This window comes from Girardinichthys multiradiatus, chromosome 11, assembly GCF_021462225.1.
Source record: "Girardinichthys multiradiatus isolate DD_20200921_A chromosome 11, DD_fGirMul_XY1, whole genome shotgun sequence".
Classification (NCBI taxonomy): domain Eukaryota; kingdom Metazoa; phylum Chordata; class Actinopteri; order Cyprinodontiformes; family Goodeidae; genus Girardinichthys; species Girardinichthys multiradiatus.
Window position 1 is genome coordinate 37,329,034 of NC_061804.1, and position 15,704 is coordinate 37,344,737.

The following is a 15,704-nucleotide window of genomic DNA, read 5'->3' on the forward strand; positions in this document are numbered from 1 at the left end:
AGCACATCATGTCCTTATCTAGAGAAATTCAAGAACAGACTAGGAAAAAGCCAACATCATCTGTCAGTCTGGAAAGGGTTACAAAGTCATGGGTAAGGCTTTGGAATTCAAGTGAACAACAATAACAGACTTTCTTATTTGGGAAGTCAAAAAACATCTAACGCACTGCAGGCATCCCATGTCTCAGTTAAAGCTAGTTTTTGTGACTTAAAGTTTCAGAGATTGTATTCAATGGAGAGTTCTACGGCAAAAACCACCGTCAACCAAAAACATCTTAATCAGGACTCAAGAAAAAAAAAACACTACCAACTGTCAGACATGGTGGTGGTACTGTGATAGTCTGGGCTGTTTTGCTGCCTTAGGACTTGTTGGATGGCTTGGTCTAACTGATTAACCATTGTTTCTGCTCTATACCAAAAATTCCTGAAGGAGAATGTCCAGCCAAAAGTTGGAGACCTTAAGCTTAAGCACATACAGAAAAATTAAGGTTTTGGAGTCTGGACTTAAACCCAATTGAGATGAAGTGGCATGACCTTAAATACGGAGTTCCTGCTCAAATGCCATCCAATGTGGCTTAATTAAAGCAATTCTGCAGAAAAGAGAGGGCCAAATTTTCTCCACAACAATAACAAACCCATTACCACTTATCACCAAGGGTAGCACTCCTAGTTTCAAGGTTCAGTGGATGATTACTTTATCCCTACATACAGCCATGCTGGTTTGGAAGGTTTTTCTCCCATAATAAAAAAAAAAAAGGTGATTAGTAAAATCTTTACATTTAAATGAAGCATTTAAATTTAAAGGGTAAAATACTTTTGTCTATTGAAAATTGTCAATATATAATTTATCAATGTGATCATAAATCAAGATTGATGTTCTGTCAAAAGAGAGAACATATGTATTTTTTTTTTACTATTATGTCTTATGTTAGGCATTAAAGGGTTAAATAGTAAAACCCTTAGAAACAGGATTGGTGCAGAGGACCACAAAGCTCAGTCAGTCCAGATGATTAGAGAACAGAGTAATGCTTTATTTTACAGCCTGGCATTTATTACATATACAGTACTTTGAAATTTTCCAAGAAGACACAAGTCATTAAATAGTTGAAAGGTTTGCATGTTGGAGGCTGTAAAATTAAGCTTTCGTAATTAGTATCAACGCAAACGCAGATTCAGACATTGTAGACAACACTACATCAAAAATAAACTTTTTCTTGCTCCCCACCTCTCCTGCACAGGAAACAAAACACAAAAAACATACATTTTGAATGTAGATATTTTTCCCCCTCGGTGGGAGAAATAAATGTATTCTTCTTCTTTTGTAATTTGTCAAATGTACATAAATTATATTTAATGCATCAAATGCGCAAATCATATATACCCTCTGAACAAAAAAAGAGGCAACATAGGAGAGAGAGAGAACAAACGACATTCTTTGTTGAGATCATGTTTAAACAAGTATTGGTCAGGCGTTTCATTAACCTGGGAAAAGCAAAGTGCTACACACAACAACCACTGAAGACAGTTTACCATATATCTTAATGAGGATTGGACTAAAGCACCTTTTCTTAGCTTAAAGCTAAAAATGGAGATTTCTTCTTTTTTCAATTAAAACAAGAAATAAAAATCAAAACCTCCATTTGGATGTTTAAAGTCTACCTTCATCAACCCACAGGAACCATTCGACCCTTTTCTTACAGAGGGGCATACTACCAGCAAGGATGTAGTGTTTCAAGTTTAAGCACATATATGCACCACTTGACCCAACAGGCTGCGAAGAACCTTGGTTTCCGCTAGTTTATTTATTTTTTTATCTCCAGGGTTGAGCTTCGAGTGCAAATAAAGGCGTACGACTCCTTCATGAGAAAAAGACATGGAATTCAGTCACATACTTTTCAAATAATAATCATATATTTAATTGATATACATATATTGCCATCATTGGCACATACGATATTGCACACAGTGATAAAATGTTGCACAGGGAAACAAAAATAAAATAGATATATGTCTTTTATGGGCAAAAACATTGCAAATAAAGTGGAATAATGCTGAAAAGGTAGTTACATTTAAATTATATAAAGAAAAAAAAGAATTATGCTCACTTTCCTGTTTGACTGCCACACAACTGTTTTGTTGGAAAATTTGCGTTTCAAGTTAGGGGGGGGGGCTTTCCATCAAGCTCCTATTTTACACAATTAGCCCTCGCTCAGCGAGACACAGGCCTGCTCCTCTGCATCCTCCTGCATCTAGGTGACCACCCCCGTCCATGTTTACATGTAGGCCGATACCTGGATGGCTAAATAGGGATGGCATTGGAGTTATAGGGAAGAAAGGAAGGCAGCAGAAAAAGAGTTAAGAATTCTGCTCCCTGGGTTTGCAGCAAACCCTTTTAGCACCACAAGTCGTGCGCTAGCACACAAGGGGGCCGAGACGCAAAACTGGAAGAAGATGAAGAAAAGCCAAAACTGCGATCCAAAGCACCAGGCCAGCGTATAAGCATGCGGAGTGTGTAAGGCACCGGGTTGTTTTATATGCTGAGGTGGATGCTCCCCCGTACAGGTGTTGTTTAGGCTTAAACAAGAGGATCCCGGAAATAAGTTGGTCAAAGAAAAGACAGTCAAGTTTTGCTGGTTTCCAGTCAATTGGAAGGTGGGAGCAATCAGTTAAATCAAAGATGAGGTAAATCTGAAATAATCTGATTGTTGCCAGTTTCTCTGGAGTTTACTGACAAGAGTTTACAAAACTGCTATCGAACATCTATGAGATGCGACTGAACTGGTTCCAGAGCCAGTCTTTTTACCAAGTGGCAGCCCAACTATGTACATTTAGATCAGATTGCCCTCAATCGCCCCCAGGCAGATATTTGGGCTTATAAATCTTAAGTAAAGCTGCAAGCGTGCATCCAAAATAACCCCTCAGGCTTACAACTTTTAGTTATAAGCTTTGACAGCCACCAACAAGTTATTTGGACCCCCTCAGCTGAGCCAGGTGTGGAGGGGGTGGGGGGGGGGGGGGTGTAATGTGCTCCCGCTAAACCAAAACTGATCTTCTGATTGCCATTTGCAACCTCTTTTCTGAAACATCTTCCATTGTAACTACGCCAAAGCATTTGGATAGGAACCACTAGGTGCTCTAACTTGAGATTCGTACTTCATAGGCAGACATACAAAAGGGTCATAAATCGTGATATTTTGGGAGACAATGAAACCTCTCACATAGTGCAGGTTAACATGCAGCAACAGCGCTCCTTGGCACCATTTAGACTTTTATGACTTAACAAGATAACAAGAACTTGCCGTTTCAGGTAGAGATGCACCAATCAATTACCCAATCAATTTTGCCCTCTAACAACTAATAACACATACTTTGAGGCAAGTGTGGGCCTATTAAATATCACAGGAACCTAAATAGGAATAATGTCATTTCTGCTTTTTTAGCAGGATTCAAAACTACATCTATCAAAGAACTTGTACCGTTTTGTTTCACTCCTAAGTGTTATGGTCCTTAAATAACAAGATTATAAAAATGAGAAATGATCGGCAGGTCAGACAATGCAAACCAGAAATATATGCCTCTTTAGGTTTATAACACAAGGTCACAAAAAAGTCATTGTTTTGGGTAGAGATGCACCAATCGGACAATTTTCCACCGATTGGCTGATCTGTGATCGATGCGTCAAATATTGAAACATCTGATTATTTTCTGTTCATTAAATGCATCTAAATTAAGAACTTCCACCATTTTCGGTCTATAATGCATCAACCAACAACATGTACTTTGATTCACTTTTTTGTTTAATAATAAATAGATAAATCTGATAAATATTAGGGGACATTTGCTTTGAAACACAGCTCTTGTCATTTCTTCCTTTTATGTTGGATTCAAAACTATAACTCAAAGAAGCTGAGGCATTTATTCCTCTTTTATATTCTAGTCCTTAGAAAATAAAACAAAAATAAGAAATGGTCAGAATTGGAATCAGCATGTCAGAGCTTAAAGAAAACGGTATTGGCCAAGAAAAGCCTGATTCATGCATCTCCACTGTTATGACGAAACAGGACGACAAAAGCTTCTGTTTAGTCTAGAGACGCACCAAACAATCGATCGGAATCGGCCGAATTTGCCTCGATCAGCTGACTGCTTATCAGCAAGTCATAAAATAAACACCTTTTCTATTCATTACATGCATCAAAATTAAGAGCTCTCACCATTTTTGGCAATAAACGTATTAACAAACTGCATTTACGTTGATTTAAATAATAATTTGGGAACGTACAAAAAAATTAAATAAAACGTGTAATACCTTCAACGTCTGATGAAAACTACGAGCTCATAAACTGCAGCACTTTTATACTACTTTATTATTATGGCCTAAAGGGCAAACCAAAAAAAATGAGCTGGTCGGATTTCAAAGAATGCTGTAAATCGTGATTGGTGCATCTCTGCTTTCACTCAATGCTTCTCTGCATTTAAACGGGGCCAATTAACACAGCTCGTGTGTAAGGGCGTGAGTCTTACTAAATCATTTGCAAATGGGGCAAATTGCTACATGTTGTCACTGCATTACCTCTATCAAAAACACTTATAGTACCTTTTCAAATTAACACATTGCATCAACGACGACATAGAATGGTAGCCTATAATATATCCATCTTCATGGCAACAGTTTTAGCTAAAAAAAAAAAAAAAAAAAGAAAGAGAAATTACAATATCTATACTTCTTTGAAAGCCTCTAGCAACAACCTTGTCAACAGCTGTTGACAACAGTTCCATAAAAATCGATTTATCTGCAATGAATATTGCACAAAAAAGATAGCACTTATATCATTTCATGAAAATGCCTATATATTCCTTTTTTTATATTACTGCATGACATCTAACCAGTTTTCGTAGCAGGCCTAGCCCTCGTATATGCTTTATGTGTAAACACATCTCTACTTACAGGTAAAGGTAAATAGGATGGCAAGTACATGTGACAACCTTTTACAAAGATTTGGAATTTTGCTTAGTTTTTTTTTTTTGAAAAATTAAAGTATCTATTTTGTGCTGAAGTCATTAGCTCACATGTGAAGGACCCCCCACCCCTATTTCCATTTGAACATTGCAAATATTTTTTTCTTTTCTGGTTTAACAATAGCTTGAACTGGTACAAAAGTTCTCTGTTAATAAGGGAAATAAACACTCCGTTCAATATTGTTTGTCAAGTAAGAATCAATGTTCAAATATAATGTTATTACTTTGTTTAGCAGCCTGTTACTGTATTAATGGTGATAAGTGGGGGTAACATCCAGCGATGAGTGACAACATGTCATAACTGTCAGGTTGTGGAGGTTTCCTATACTGAGTGTGATGCTCCCTTGGAGATAAACCTTTACAGTTAAAATCTTTAGATTCTTTCTTTATACAGTAGAGTTTTAACATGAATTTATCTTGTTATTTTCATTACTCCTGCACGTTTTTCTCCATTATCAATCCTCGTCTCCATCGTCTGCCTGCATCTCCTCTTGTTGCTGCATCTCGCATGCCCTTTTCTCCCGCTGCTTCTCCTGGATCTTCTTCATCTCCTCGGAGTATTTACAGAAAGTATTCCCGAATTTAGACCACACTTTGTAGGGCACCGTGATAGAGTTGCGGTAGGTGGGCTTCACCTCGCTCACCCTCATAAACACGCCGTACTTATTAGATCCGACGTCGAAGAAAAAGCGCTTGTTGTCCACAGTCAACGACGACCCCTCGGGCAGCTCCGCGGGCTCGTCTTCTACGCCGTAATCGTCAATAAGTTTAGCCAGAGCGTCGCGAAACTCAATAAGTCCCTGTGCGGGCAGAGCGATCGTCTGGCCTTGCGTGGATCCCAACCCGGGCCCCCGGTTAACGGTCTGTCGGATCCGTAGAAATCGTCCTCTCTGGTTCTCTTTCAGATCCATATAATATTTCCGATTCTCTCGGACCAGGAACTCACTTTTCAGCGCCCGCCTGGGCTCGTCCTGTACCATCCCAGGGTTGCTCGGTCCTAGTTGGGCGTAGTGCTCGATGAAGTCCCCCAAATAGTCACGGAACTCGACCGCCACGGACATGGAGAGTGTGAGGCGGCTCTTGTTTCCGCCGGCCCCGACTTCGGCTATCTTCAAGAAGCGGCCCTTCGCGTTCTGCTTAACGTCCAAATAGAAGCGTTTGTTCTGGATGTCGACCCGCTTTGACGCCAGCTCCTGCGTCTCGTGCTGGAGCCCGGAAGCCGAGCCCGCCGCTCCTGCCGCTAGGTGCACGGAGCCGAAGCCTGGGCCCGTGGCCGCTCCTCCCTGCTCACTTCCACTGTCTCTGTCCGCCATGATGGTGCCTTCCTGCCTCGCCTGCCTTCTCCCTCCGTCTGCTGCAAAGCCACGGCCAGCTGAGACCGTGCTCGGAGCTCTCGCGAGATCTACACAGAGAGGTATGAAACAGCGAGGAAAGAAGAGGCAGGGAGCGTTAATGCAGACCGAAGACTGATGCCGTGTCCTCCATCCCCCGGTGTTTCCCTGATGTGAAACGAAACTGACGAATTCCACAGATCAATATCATTTTCGAATTTTCAGAGCACTTTACGAAAGCACGAGCAATCAGTCCGTTTCAGCAGCTCTCCTGAATTTCCCCTCTGTGGGATAACAAAGACAACTTTGCTTTGTTTTATACATAAAGGGACATTTCAATCATATGAAAGCATTAGTCATTATCACAATTAATAATTATCTAGGTAGTAACCTAACATGAACATTTAGGAAAACATGGTCTCATTCAAATCACATAGAGATTGACTGTTCATTCTGTTTGTTGTTACACAAATTAGACCTACATTTATTTTCCAGCAAAGAGAAACCTGGGTGACTAGCTGGTTATAGCAGATACCCACTTACCTTATACGGAAATATAAATATCCATCTTTTAATAAATAAATCTTCACATGTTTCCTTAATAAGGTTCGTATGGCCACAGTGAGTCATTTAAGTCATTTCTCACAAATGATGGAAAACAATTCAAAACAACAAATGTGACTATAGAAGTCTGTTGGGTTCTATTAACGCACGCAGAGTTGCGCTTGAAAACTGAAAGTGCGATTTGGAAAAAAAAAAAAAAAAAAAGGATTTTTTAAAATGATTTGTCTAAATTTACTTTAAAGCCATCACGACTTGATCTCCCCTTGATATCTGCAGTCATCTACACCCTCAAGCTCTGAATGAAAAGCCACGTTGCTGGGGCCCTTTAATTAATCAGCACTGAGGCCTCTCTCCTCTCCGGACGCACACTGTTAACGACTAATTTGCCTTACGTTTTCCACACTACCTCTTCATGTGGCAGATATTTATGTATAAATGTCTACTGAGTGACACTCCACGCCCTTCTGTGCAGTATAGGCCACATAACAGAAGCCAATAGGCACGGTCAAGTTTGAATATAAGCCTTTACATTCAAATGCTACTAATGAGATAAGTAATTAGTATATGTTTTTTGTCTGAACTAACTAATAAGCGTTGGACGATGCAATCAACAGTTCTACCTTAAAACGTTTTATTGTTAATGACCCCACTTTCCCGCATCTTAGCTCCAGCACATTTGTTTTTGTGCGCAAACTTTTCACTTGCCCATAAAAGCGGCGTTCAAATGAGCTCGTCTGCACATAAAGTCGCACCTAAATATTGAACTAGAACATCTATGACATTTAAATTAAACAAAAAATAAAAAACACAAATAATTTAAAAATAAAAAAGGTCCCCAATGAATAAGACATGAAAGTAGAAATAGTTTTAAAAGGGAAACTCCTCATTTTCAGCCAATCTAATAAAAATATCTGCAGCATTTAAAAGAACAATGTAAGTAGACAAAAAAAAAAAAAAAAAAATTAAGTTTTGCAGATTGGTCCACCACAAGATTTACTACAGGTTAATTATTATTTGAGGATTTTAAACAATTTCAGGCAAATGATATGTCCTGCTTTATTCAAAGTCCAAATAAAATATATTTCTAAAAACAAAACAAAATAATAACAATAAATCAATACACCAAAACGAAGAATTTGGAAAAAATAAAAAAACGATGATCATCCTTCTTAATCAAACCTCAATTTATGTGGTCATTGCCCTCACTTCTTTCTCAATTCCACATTTAGTTATTTTAAATCACTTTTCATTTAAAATATATATACATATACATAGTAGGCTACATTGAAAGGCATATTGACATAGGCTAAATGAAAGAGGAATTTAGAATTTTCTGTTAAAAAGGAATATTCATGTATCCCTCTAAACGGTGCTTTGGAGGTCCCGAATAAAAGGCAGTCTAAAACCCAGACAATAAGGTACTGCTAAATGTTCAGATATGTAGCGTTTTTACCGTTCTAGAGCCAAATGTTACTTAAAAAAATGTTACTAAGAAACCATAAATAAAGCAAACCATACAAAAAAATCCACACACAACAGAAGAATTTGTGTTAAGTGCAAATAATTATTGATATTTGGAGCAAAAAAAAACCATTTACAATATCTTAGTTGGTGGCTTATTATTTATATTATTTTTACTATAAGTCTAATTAAGTAATTACATAAATAAATTAAATAAACACATTGACATCTTAAATAAAAAATTCTAAGATTCGCTGCTCTGCGATGCAAAGGGAGATTAGCATAGTTGCAGGCCTGTAGAGGTTAGACCCGTTTTCTGTTAAATTTATTTTTTGAACATTGTTTTGTATACATTTATCTTTCTAAACTGCATTCTAATATATTATGTACCTTATTTATATTATATTTATGGAAATGGTGAAAACCTTTAAGCACGTTTTATATTGGATGCCACCCAGACCTTTGTGGTTTTGGAGAATGTTCCGTGAAGAAGGCACAACATTAATAAAACATTATGTCTTGCGTGAAAATGCTCATAGTTACGAAGGCCATAGACATTTTACAGAGAATTATTTTCCCGTTTGAAATAAAGTTTAATTTTTTTAAACGTTAACATAGTCTGCAATGAGCGGGATTTATTTATTTGTTTGTTTATTTGTTTTGTTTGTTTCTACAGTACTATTGTGACATACAGGAGTCTAATTGCTGGCAAAATTCCAAAGTAACAGCTGATTACGTTTTTCAAGCTCAATCTCGGTTTTATTTTAACGCGCTTCTTTGCTCCCTGCACCTAAACTTGGCAGATAAACAACCAAACATCAGCAGATATTTTGATGAAAAAGTCCGGTATATTTATTTGATATATAGACCCAACATTTCTTTTTTTTAATTATTTTGTATTTATTGTTGTTCTGTTGACTCGTTTATCTGCTGCTCCAATACACCTGCCAATTTATCCACATACTATCAGTGGGTCACCCTATATTTGTAGAGCTATTTCTTACGGGCGGAAAAAAGTATTTCCGTTAGGTCCAAAGCAGCCTGCAGGCTCAATAAGAAGGTTTCTGTTGCAGTTAGTGGAAGCCAGCCCCCGTAATCTCCTAACAAAGTTTTGCTCTACATCCCAACACTGAAATGCTGCGTGGCGTCACTCCAGACGACAGCTCAGTCGCTGTTCCCGATCAGACCCACGGCCATATGTTGGACTGTCATCCTTTGGAAACTCTGCAGAGCTCTATCATATGCTCGGTTGCAGGTCAGGACACTTCGACAGGACGGCTACAATAACCCGAATGACATGTACACATAGAATATCGTTTCACATAGATTTCCTGCTGTAACCTTACCTTTTCACCCCTCCCACTCAGACTGCGGGGCTGAGAGCCTTTTACAGCCTCGACAGCGCGCCGCAGGAGGCGAGACGAGGCACAGGACTCATGGACACACGCTCGGAGGGCCGCTTCTTTAACAGCACACAACACTGCATCTGCCTGATTCACAAGATGGACCAGACACGGCGAGTCGTGGCGCGGTGAGCGATACACGCACAAGTTCAGCGCCGCACGTTGTGCCGCTGATGTCAACACGCAAAGTGGTGCACGAGCGCCTCACCTTGGTGGAATGGGGAATTGCAGGCTTTACTGGGAGATGGTAACAGCGAGGTTTAGAAACTTGTGCCATCAGAAACTGAATTTGAATTTCTCAGACTGAATCTGTATTTGTGTAATTTGAAATTAAATGCATTGATTTGAAACTGAATTTAATAGTTTGAAACTTAATTAATTTGCATTGAAAATGTATTTTGTTGTTTTGAAAATTCAGTTTGCCTACTTTCACTTTCAGTTCTAAAATTCAGTTTTTTGTGTCACACATCCGGGTCCTTGAGGATAGCCTTAGATTAATCAAACACAGATTCATCGATTTACGTTTCACATCAGGTTAAACTTCCTTTACGGCATTTTGAGTTGCAGCAGCAGCAGCATACATGAGCTTGGTGAACGTCAATCACCAAGACAAATGAGCATCTATAAGAAGCGTCATGTAAACAATGATGGTCAAACAGTAACACTTATGCTACCTGTAGCTATTACCTAAACATGCCAGATCAGCATGGTGTGGCTGGTGTTATGTCGGTCTGCGTTTCCCCTTCCTTTACCTCAGCGTGACTTATGTTGCCTAGCAACAGTGATAGGGTGAAGCACAGAGTTGTGAAGCCGAACAAATGGAGCCCTAATGGCTTTTTTTCTTGTTTTATAATCTTGTTCATTATTCAGCCATTTACATTGTTAAAGTTTTGTGTTCATATATAAAAAAATATATAAAAATCTATTTGTAAATCTATTTGTAAAAATGTAACAATTTAAACACTAACATATTAACTTTAGGAACAATGTTTAAATCAGTTTATTTGTAGAGCATAAAAATAAAAGAACCAAACACCAACATTAGATATCATCTGACTGAATTATATGTTTTTAACTTCCATCCATTGGGGAAACCCAGCAGGAGCTTGAAAACAACGTGCCGGGAGTCAGCTGTTCTCTCAGGGTTCATCACCTCAACCCCCCGGTCAGCTGTGCGCTGGCGAGGTGAGCCCGGTGTCAGGGCAGCAGAACCGGACGTCTCCGAACATGTCGGAGCACGTGTGGAATTAAGCGAAATCTTGATAAACCGAGCAGATATTTCAGGTTTACACAGCTACATTCTAGTCTAAAAACAAGTTCATTTTGTTTTACAGAAAGCACAATATATCCAACTTTGTTCACAGCTTTTCCCTCTCCTCCAGGCTTTGCTACTTCCGTTAGCACAATCCACTTTGACCCGCAATGAATCATGGAATAGGGTGGCCGACGAAGGATACACCGGACCCATCCTTCATATCTGGGGTAAAGAAGGACGCATTTGTCGGTCCTATTTGGAGGAGCCTGCGAAGCTGTAGACTTCATTACCTCACAATGACGTAATCGGCCAACAAATGCGTCCTTCAAAGAATGCAGCCCCTCAATTTGGACACAGCAATAGTGAATGACATCCGTGAATCGGTGAATCTGTGTTTGATTAATCTGTGGCTTCAAGGACCCGGATGTGTGACGCAAAAAACTGAATTTTAGAACTGAAATTGAATTTTAGAAACTGAATTTTCAGTTCAACAAAATACATTTTCAGAGCAAATGAATTCAGTTTCAAACCATTAAATTCAGTTTCAATTAAGGAAAATTCATTTTCAAACCAATGCATTTAATATCAAATAACACAAATACTGATTCAGTCTGAGAAATTCAAATTCAGTTTCTGATGGCACAAGTTTAACTGCACTCAACGGGAAATAGCGAGGCTTGTAAATGTTTGAGCCCTACAATGAATTTGTTTTCAGTTGGGAATTATTACACATAATTCAGTATTTGTTTAAAATATTGTAATGTTTGACTTTAGCTAGGTTGTCTGAGGCACAAAGGAGAATCTCATTTGGGATGTCCCCCAAGTTATCCCACTAGCTCCTACAGCTACCCTGATTCCATTGTATACAAGTACAAATCCAATTAATTAATGAATCACACTTAAAAAATGGCAAATTTGACCAAAAAGAGATAAAGAGATAAATCACCACATACAACTGATATTTAAACATAAAACAGAACAGAGACATTAAAATAACCATGTCAACTCTGGGCTAAAGGCTGTTGAAAATAGATGTGTTTTTAAGACTTAAGAAAATAGGAAACAAAGATGCCTGTCTAATGTATTCCAAAGTTTGGGAGCCAAAACTTAAAATTCCTTGTTTCCTCTAAATTTCTGCCTAGTTTATGGGTCAACTAAAAGAAACGGGACAACTGATCTGGTAAGCGAAGAATGAAGGCTGGAATTTAAAAATGGCTGCACGGTGGCGCAGTTGGTAGCACTGTTGCCTTGCAGCAAGAAGGTCCTGGATTCAATTCCCGGCCTGGGGTCTTTCTGCATGCGTGGGTTCTCACCGGGTACTCTGGCTTCCTCCCACAGTCCAAAGACATGCCTGTTAGGTTAATTGGTCACTCTAAATTGCCCTTAGGTGTGTGAATGAGTGTGTGCATGGTTGTTTGTGTGTTTCCCTGCGATGGACTGGCGACCTGTTCAGGGTGTACCCTGCCTCTCGCCCATAGACTGCTGGTGATAGGCACCAGCTCCCCTGCAACCCACTATGGAATAAGTGGTAGAAAATGACTGACTGACAATTAAAAAAATAAATTAAACCCCACCATAGATCTGGTTTACACAGAGTTAAGTGTTAATTTGGATTATTATGGCTTACAGTTAATAAAAACCAAATATTCAGTTTATCAGAAAACTTGATCATAGTAATATCAATCAAATTTACTTTTCTTATAAAAATGCTGTTACGGCCATGTTATGGCCTTGAAACACTGCTGATTTCACAGTTGTCCAGCAGACAGGCATTGACACCCTCCACAAGGAGGGTAGGTCACAAAACATTATTGCTAAAGCAGCTGGCTTGTAAGAATGCTGTACCTAAGCATATTAATGGAAAGTTAAGTGGAAGGAAACAGTTTAACAGTTAGTTCTTCTTTAAGAAGCCCTCCTGTTCTCTACTCATTAACTGTATTAACTACACCTGTTTGAACTTGTTATCTGTATAAAAGACACCTGTCCACACATTCAATCAAAGAAACTCCAGCCTCTCCACAATGGCCAAGACCAGAGAGCTGTGTAAAGACATAAGGGATAAAATAGTAGAACTGCACAAAGCTGGGATGGGCTACAGGTATATAGCCAAGCAGCTTTGTGAGAAGGCAATAACAGTTGGCACAAGTATAAGAAAATGGAAGAAGTTCCAGATGACGGTCAGTCTTCCTCGGTCTGGGGCTCCATGCAAGATCTCACCTTGTGTGGCATTACTGGTCATGAGAAAGGTGAGGGATCAGCCCAGAACTACACAGCAGGACCTAGTCGATGACCTGAAGAGAGCAAGAACAACATTCTCAAAGAAGACCATTAGTAACACATTACGCCACCATGAATTAAAATCCTGCAGCGCACACAAGGTCCCCTGCTCCAGCCAGCACATGTCCAGGCCCATCTGAAGTTTGCCAGTGACAATCTGGATCATCCAGAGGAGGGATGGGAGAAGGTCATGTGATCTGATGAGATAAAAATAGAGTTTTCTGGTCTAAACTCCACTCGCCATGTTTGGAGGAAGAAGAAGGATGAGTAAAACCCCAAGAACACCATCCCTACTGTGAAGCATGGAGGTGGAAACATCATTCTTTGGGGATGCTTTTCTACAAAAGAGACAGGACGTCTGCACCTTATTGAGGAGAGGATGGATGGGGCCATGTATCAGGAGATCTTAGCCAATAACCTCCTTCCCTCAGTAAGGACATTGAAGATGGGTCATGGCTGGGTCTTCCAGCATGACAACAACCCGAAGCACACAGCCAGAGCAACTAAGGAATGGGTCTGTAAGAAGCATCTCAAGGTCCTGGAGTGTCCTAGCCAGTCTCCAGACCTGAAACCAATCAGAAATCTTTGGAGGGAGCTGAAAGTCCATATTGCCCATTGACAGCCCTAAACCTGAAGGATCTGGAGAAGATCTGTATGGAGGAGTGGTCCAAAATCCCTGCTGCAGTGTCTACAAACCTCATCAAGAACTACCGGAACCATCTGATATCTGTAATTGCAAACAAAGGTTTCTGTACCAAATATTAAGTTTTGTTTTTCTGATGTATCAAATACTTATGTCATGGAATAAGATGAAAATTAATTACTTAAAAATCACACAATGTGATTTTCTGGATTTTTGTTTTAGATATCGTCACTCACAGTTGAAGAGTACTACATTCTTTGCAAGTGGGAAAACCTGCAAAATTGGCATCAAATACTTGTTTTCCCCACTGAATAACCTGATACAATGCATCTCTCCTTTCTGGGGTTAATGTACATTCTACACTGTGCCTGTTTCAGAAAATAAATAAACTAAACTAAACTAATTTGAAAATCTATGAAAATAATTATTTAATGCTTCTTCCATGAGTCTTTCCAATTTTTTATCCATAATTTTATTTATGCGTGTGGACTTATTTGGTTGTGGAAATATACCCATCTCTGGAAATTTTATCTCATTGGCTCTATTAGAATTATTTAAAATTGGGAATTGTTTTTGTATTTAATTATTTATTTTACAACTGAGTAGAAAAACAAACACATTGTTTGAAGGAAAAATATGAAACATCAAAAAAGCTGTAATACCTTGCATGCATCAGTGAGCATACCCTTAAAATAATAGAAGCAACATTTGATTGCATTTCATTTTTCAGTCTTGCCATTCCTTCTGTTGACGCCTTTCCTTTGTGGATTTCAATTGAAGCTTGGACTCTTGCTGAAAATAAGCTTTCTCTTCATCTTAAGCTTTCAGACACCTGGAAGTTTTGGGCCAAACTTCACCTTTATTAAGGACTATACATACCCTTATTCACCTTGACAAAACCCCCAGTTCTATAGGAAAATAACACCACAGCCTGATGCTGCCACCACCATATTTTCCTGTAGGTGTGTTTTTTTTTTTTTTTTGGTTTTAAAGACTTTACCACACTCTCACAAGCTTTTAAAGGGATTTAACATAGCCTGGATGTTTTCTTTAGAAAGAAAGGCTTCCATGTTTCAACCCGTTCTCTTTTTCTAGAAAGAAATAGAATGGTTGCGACTATTGTAACATGTGGAACAGAACCAGTATTTGCCAGAAATTTATGCAGCTTCTTGACTTTTGTTGTCAGCCTCTTGGTAGTCTGCCTAACCAGTTGCCCACTTGTCTTTTCATTAATTTTGGGGAAAGATCCAGTTTTTGTATTGTTCCTCTTCTCCAATGTTTTCTCCACATATTGATGACTGTCTTTACTGTGCCAAAGTATGTATATGTAAATAATGATTTGGATTTTTTCTACTCTTCTCCTGATTGATACCTTTATCCAACGAGATCCTTTTGATCCTTTGTAACTAGTCTAAAAAGTATAGCTTTAGCTAAAAGATGTGAATAAGCAAATGTCAGGAAAATTCTGCCAAGGCAGCCCACCTTAATTTCTCGTTTATCAGACTCCCTTTCATTAATTGCAGGTGTAACATTAAAATGACTGAATGCAGAAAATGAATCAACAGTTGTTTTAGCAAAGCATTATTTTAAAAGTGAAGGTGTTTATGCAACCAAGTTATTGTAGTTTAGGTTTTTTTTATGAGAAAAAATAGAATAAGAATAAGAAGGTACTTAGAACTTGGTGAAGGCTCCTTTTGCATGAATTACTGCATCAATGTGGCATGGCATGGACGTGATTAGCCTGTGGCTCTACAG

General features: G+C 38.9%; 1 protein-coding gene across 2 annotated transcripts; it reads right to left on the reverse strand.

Annotated features, from left to right (window-relative positions):
• Positions 1 to 1,009: 1,009 nt before the first annotated feature.
• On the reverse strand, positions 1,010 to 10,531 carry puraa (purine-rich element binding protein Aa). Of its 2 annotated transcripts, none has more exons than XM_047378308.1 (2): positions 10,462 to 10,531; positions 1,010 to 6,417 (listed from the first exon to the last, which is right to left on the reverse strand). In XM_047378308.1, exon 2 carries the CDS (start codon positions 6,326 to 6,328, stop codon positions 5,471 to 5,473), a length of 858 nt encoding a protein of 285 aa, XP_047234264.1. In that variant the 5' UTR covers positions 6,329 to 6,417; positions 10,462 to 10,531; the 3' UTR covers positions 1,010 to 5,470. The 2 variants fall into 2 exon arrangements, with proteins under 2 accessions (XP_047234264.1, XP_047234263.1); XM_047378307.1 differs by lacking the exon at positions 10,462 to 10,531 and adding an exon at positions 9,718 to 9,915.
• Positions 10,532 to 15,704: the final 5,173 nt, after the last annotated feature.

Excerpts from the sequence above, each read along its gene's own strand:
- puraa (XM_047378308.1), bottom strand. The coding sequence starts at position 6,328 with ATGGCGGACAGAGACAGTGGAAGTGAGCAGGGAGGAGCGGCCACGGGC.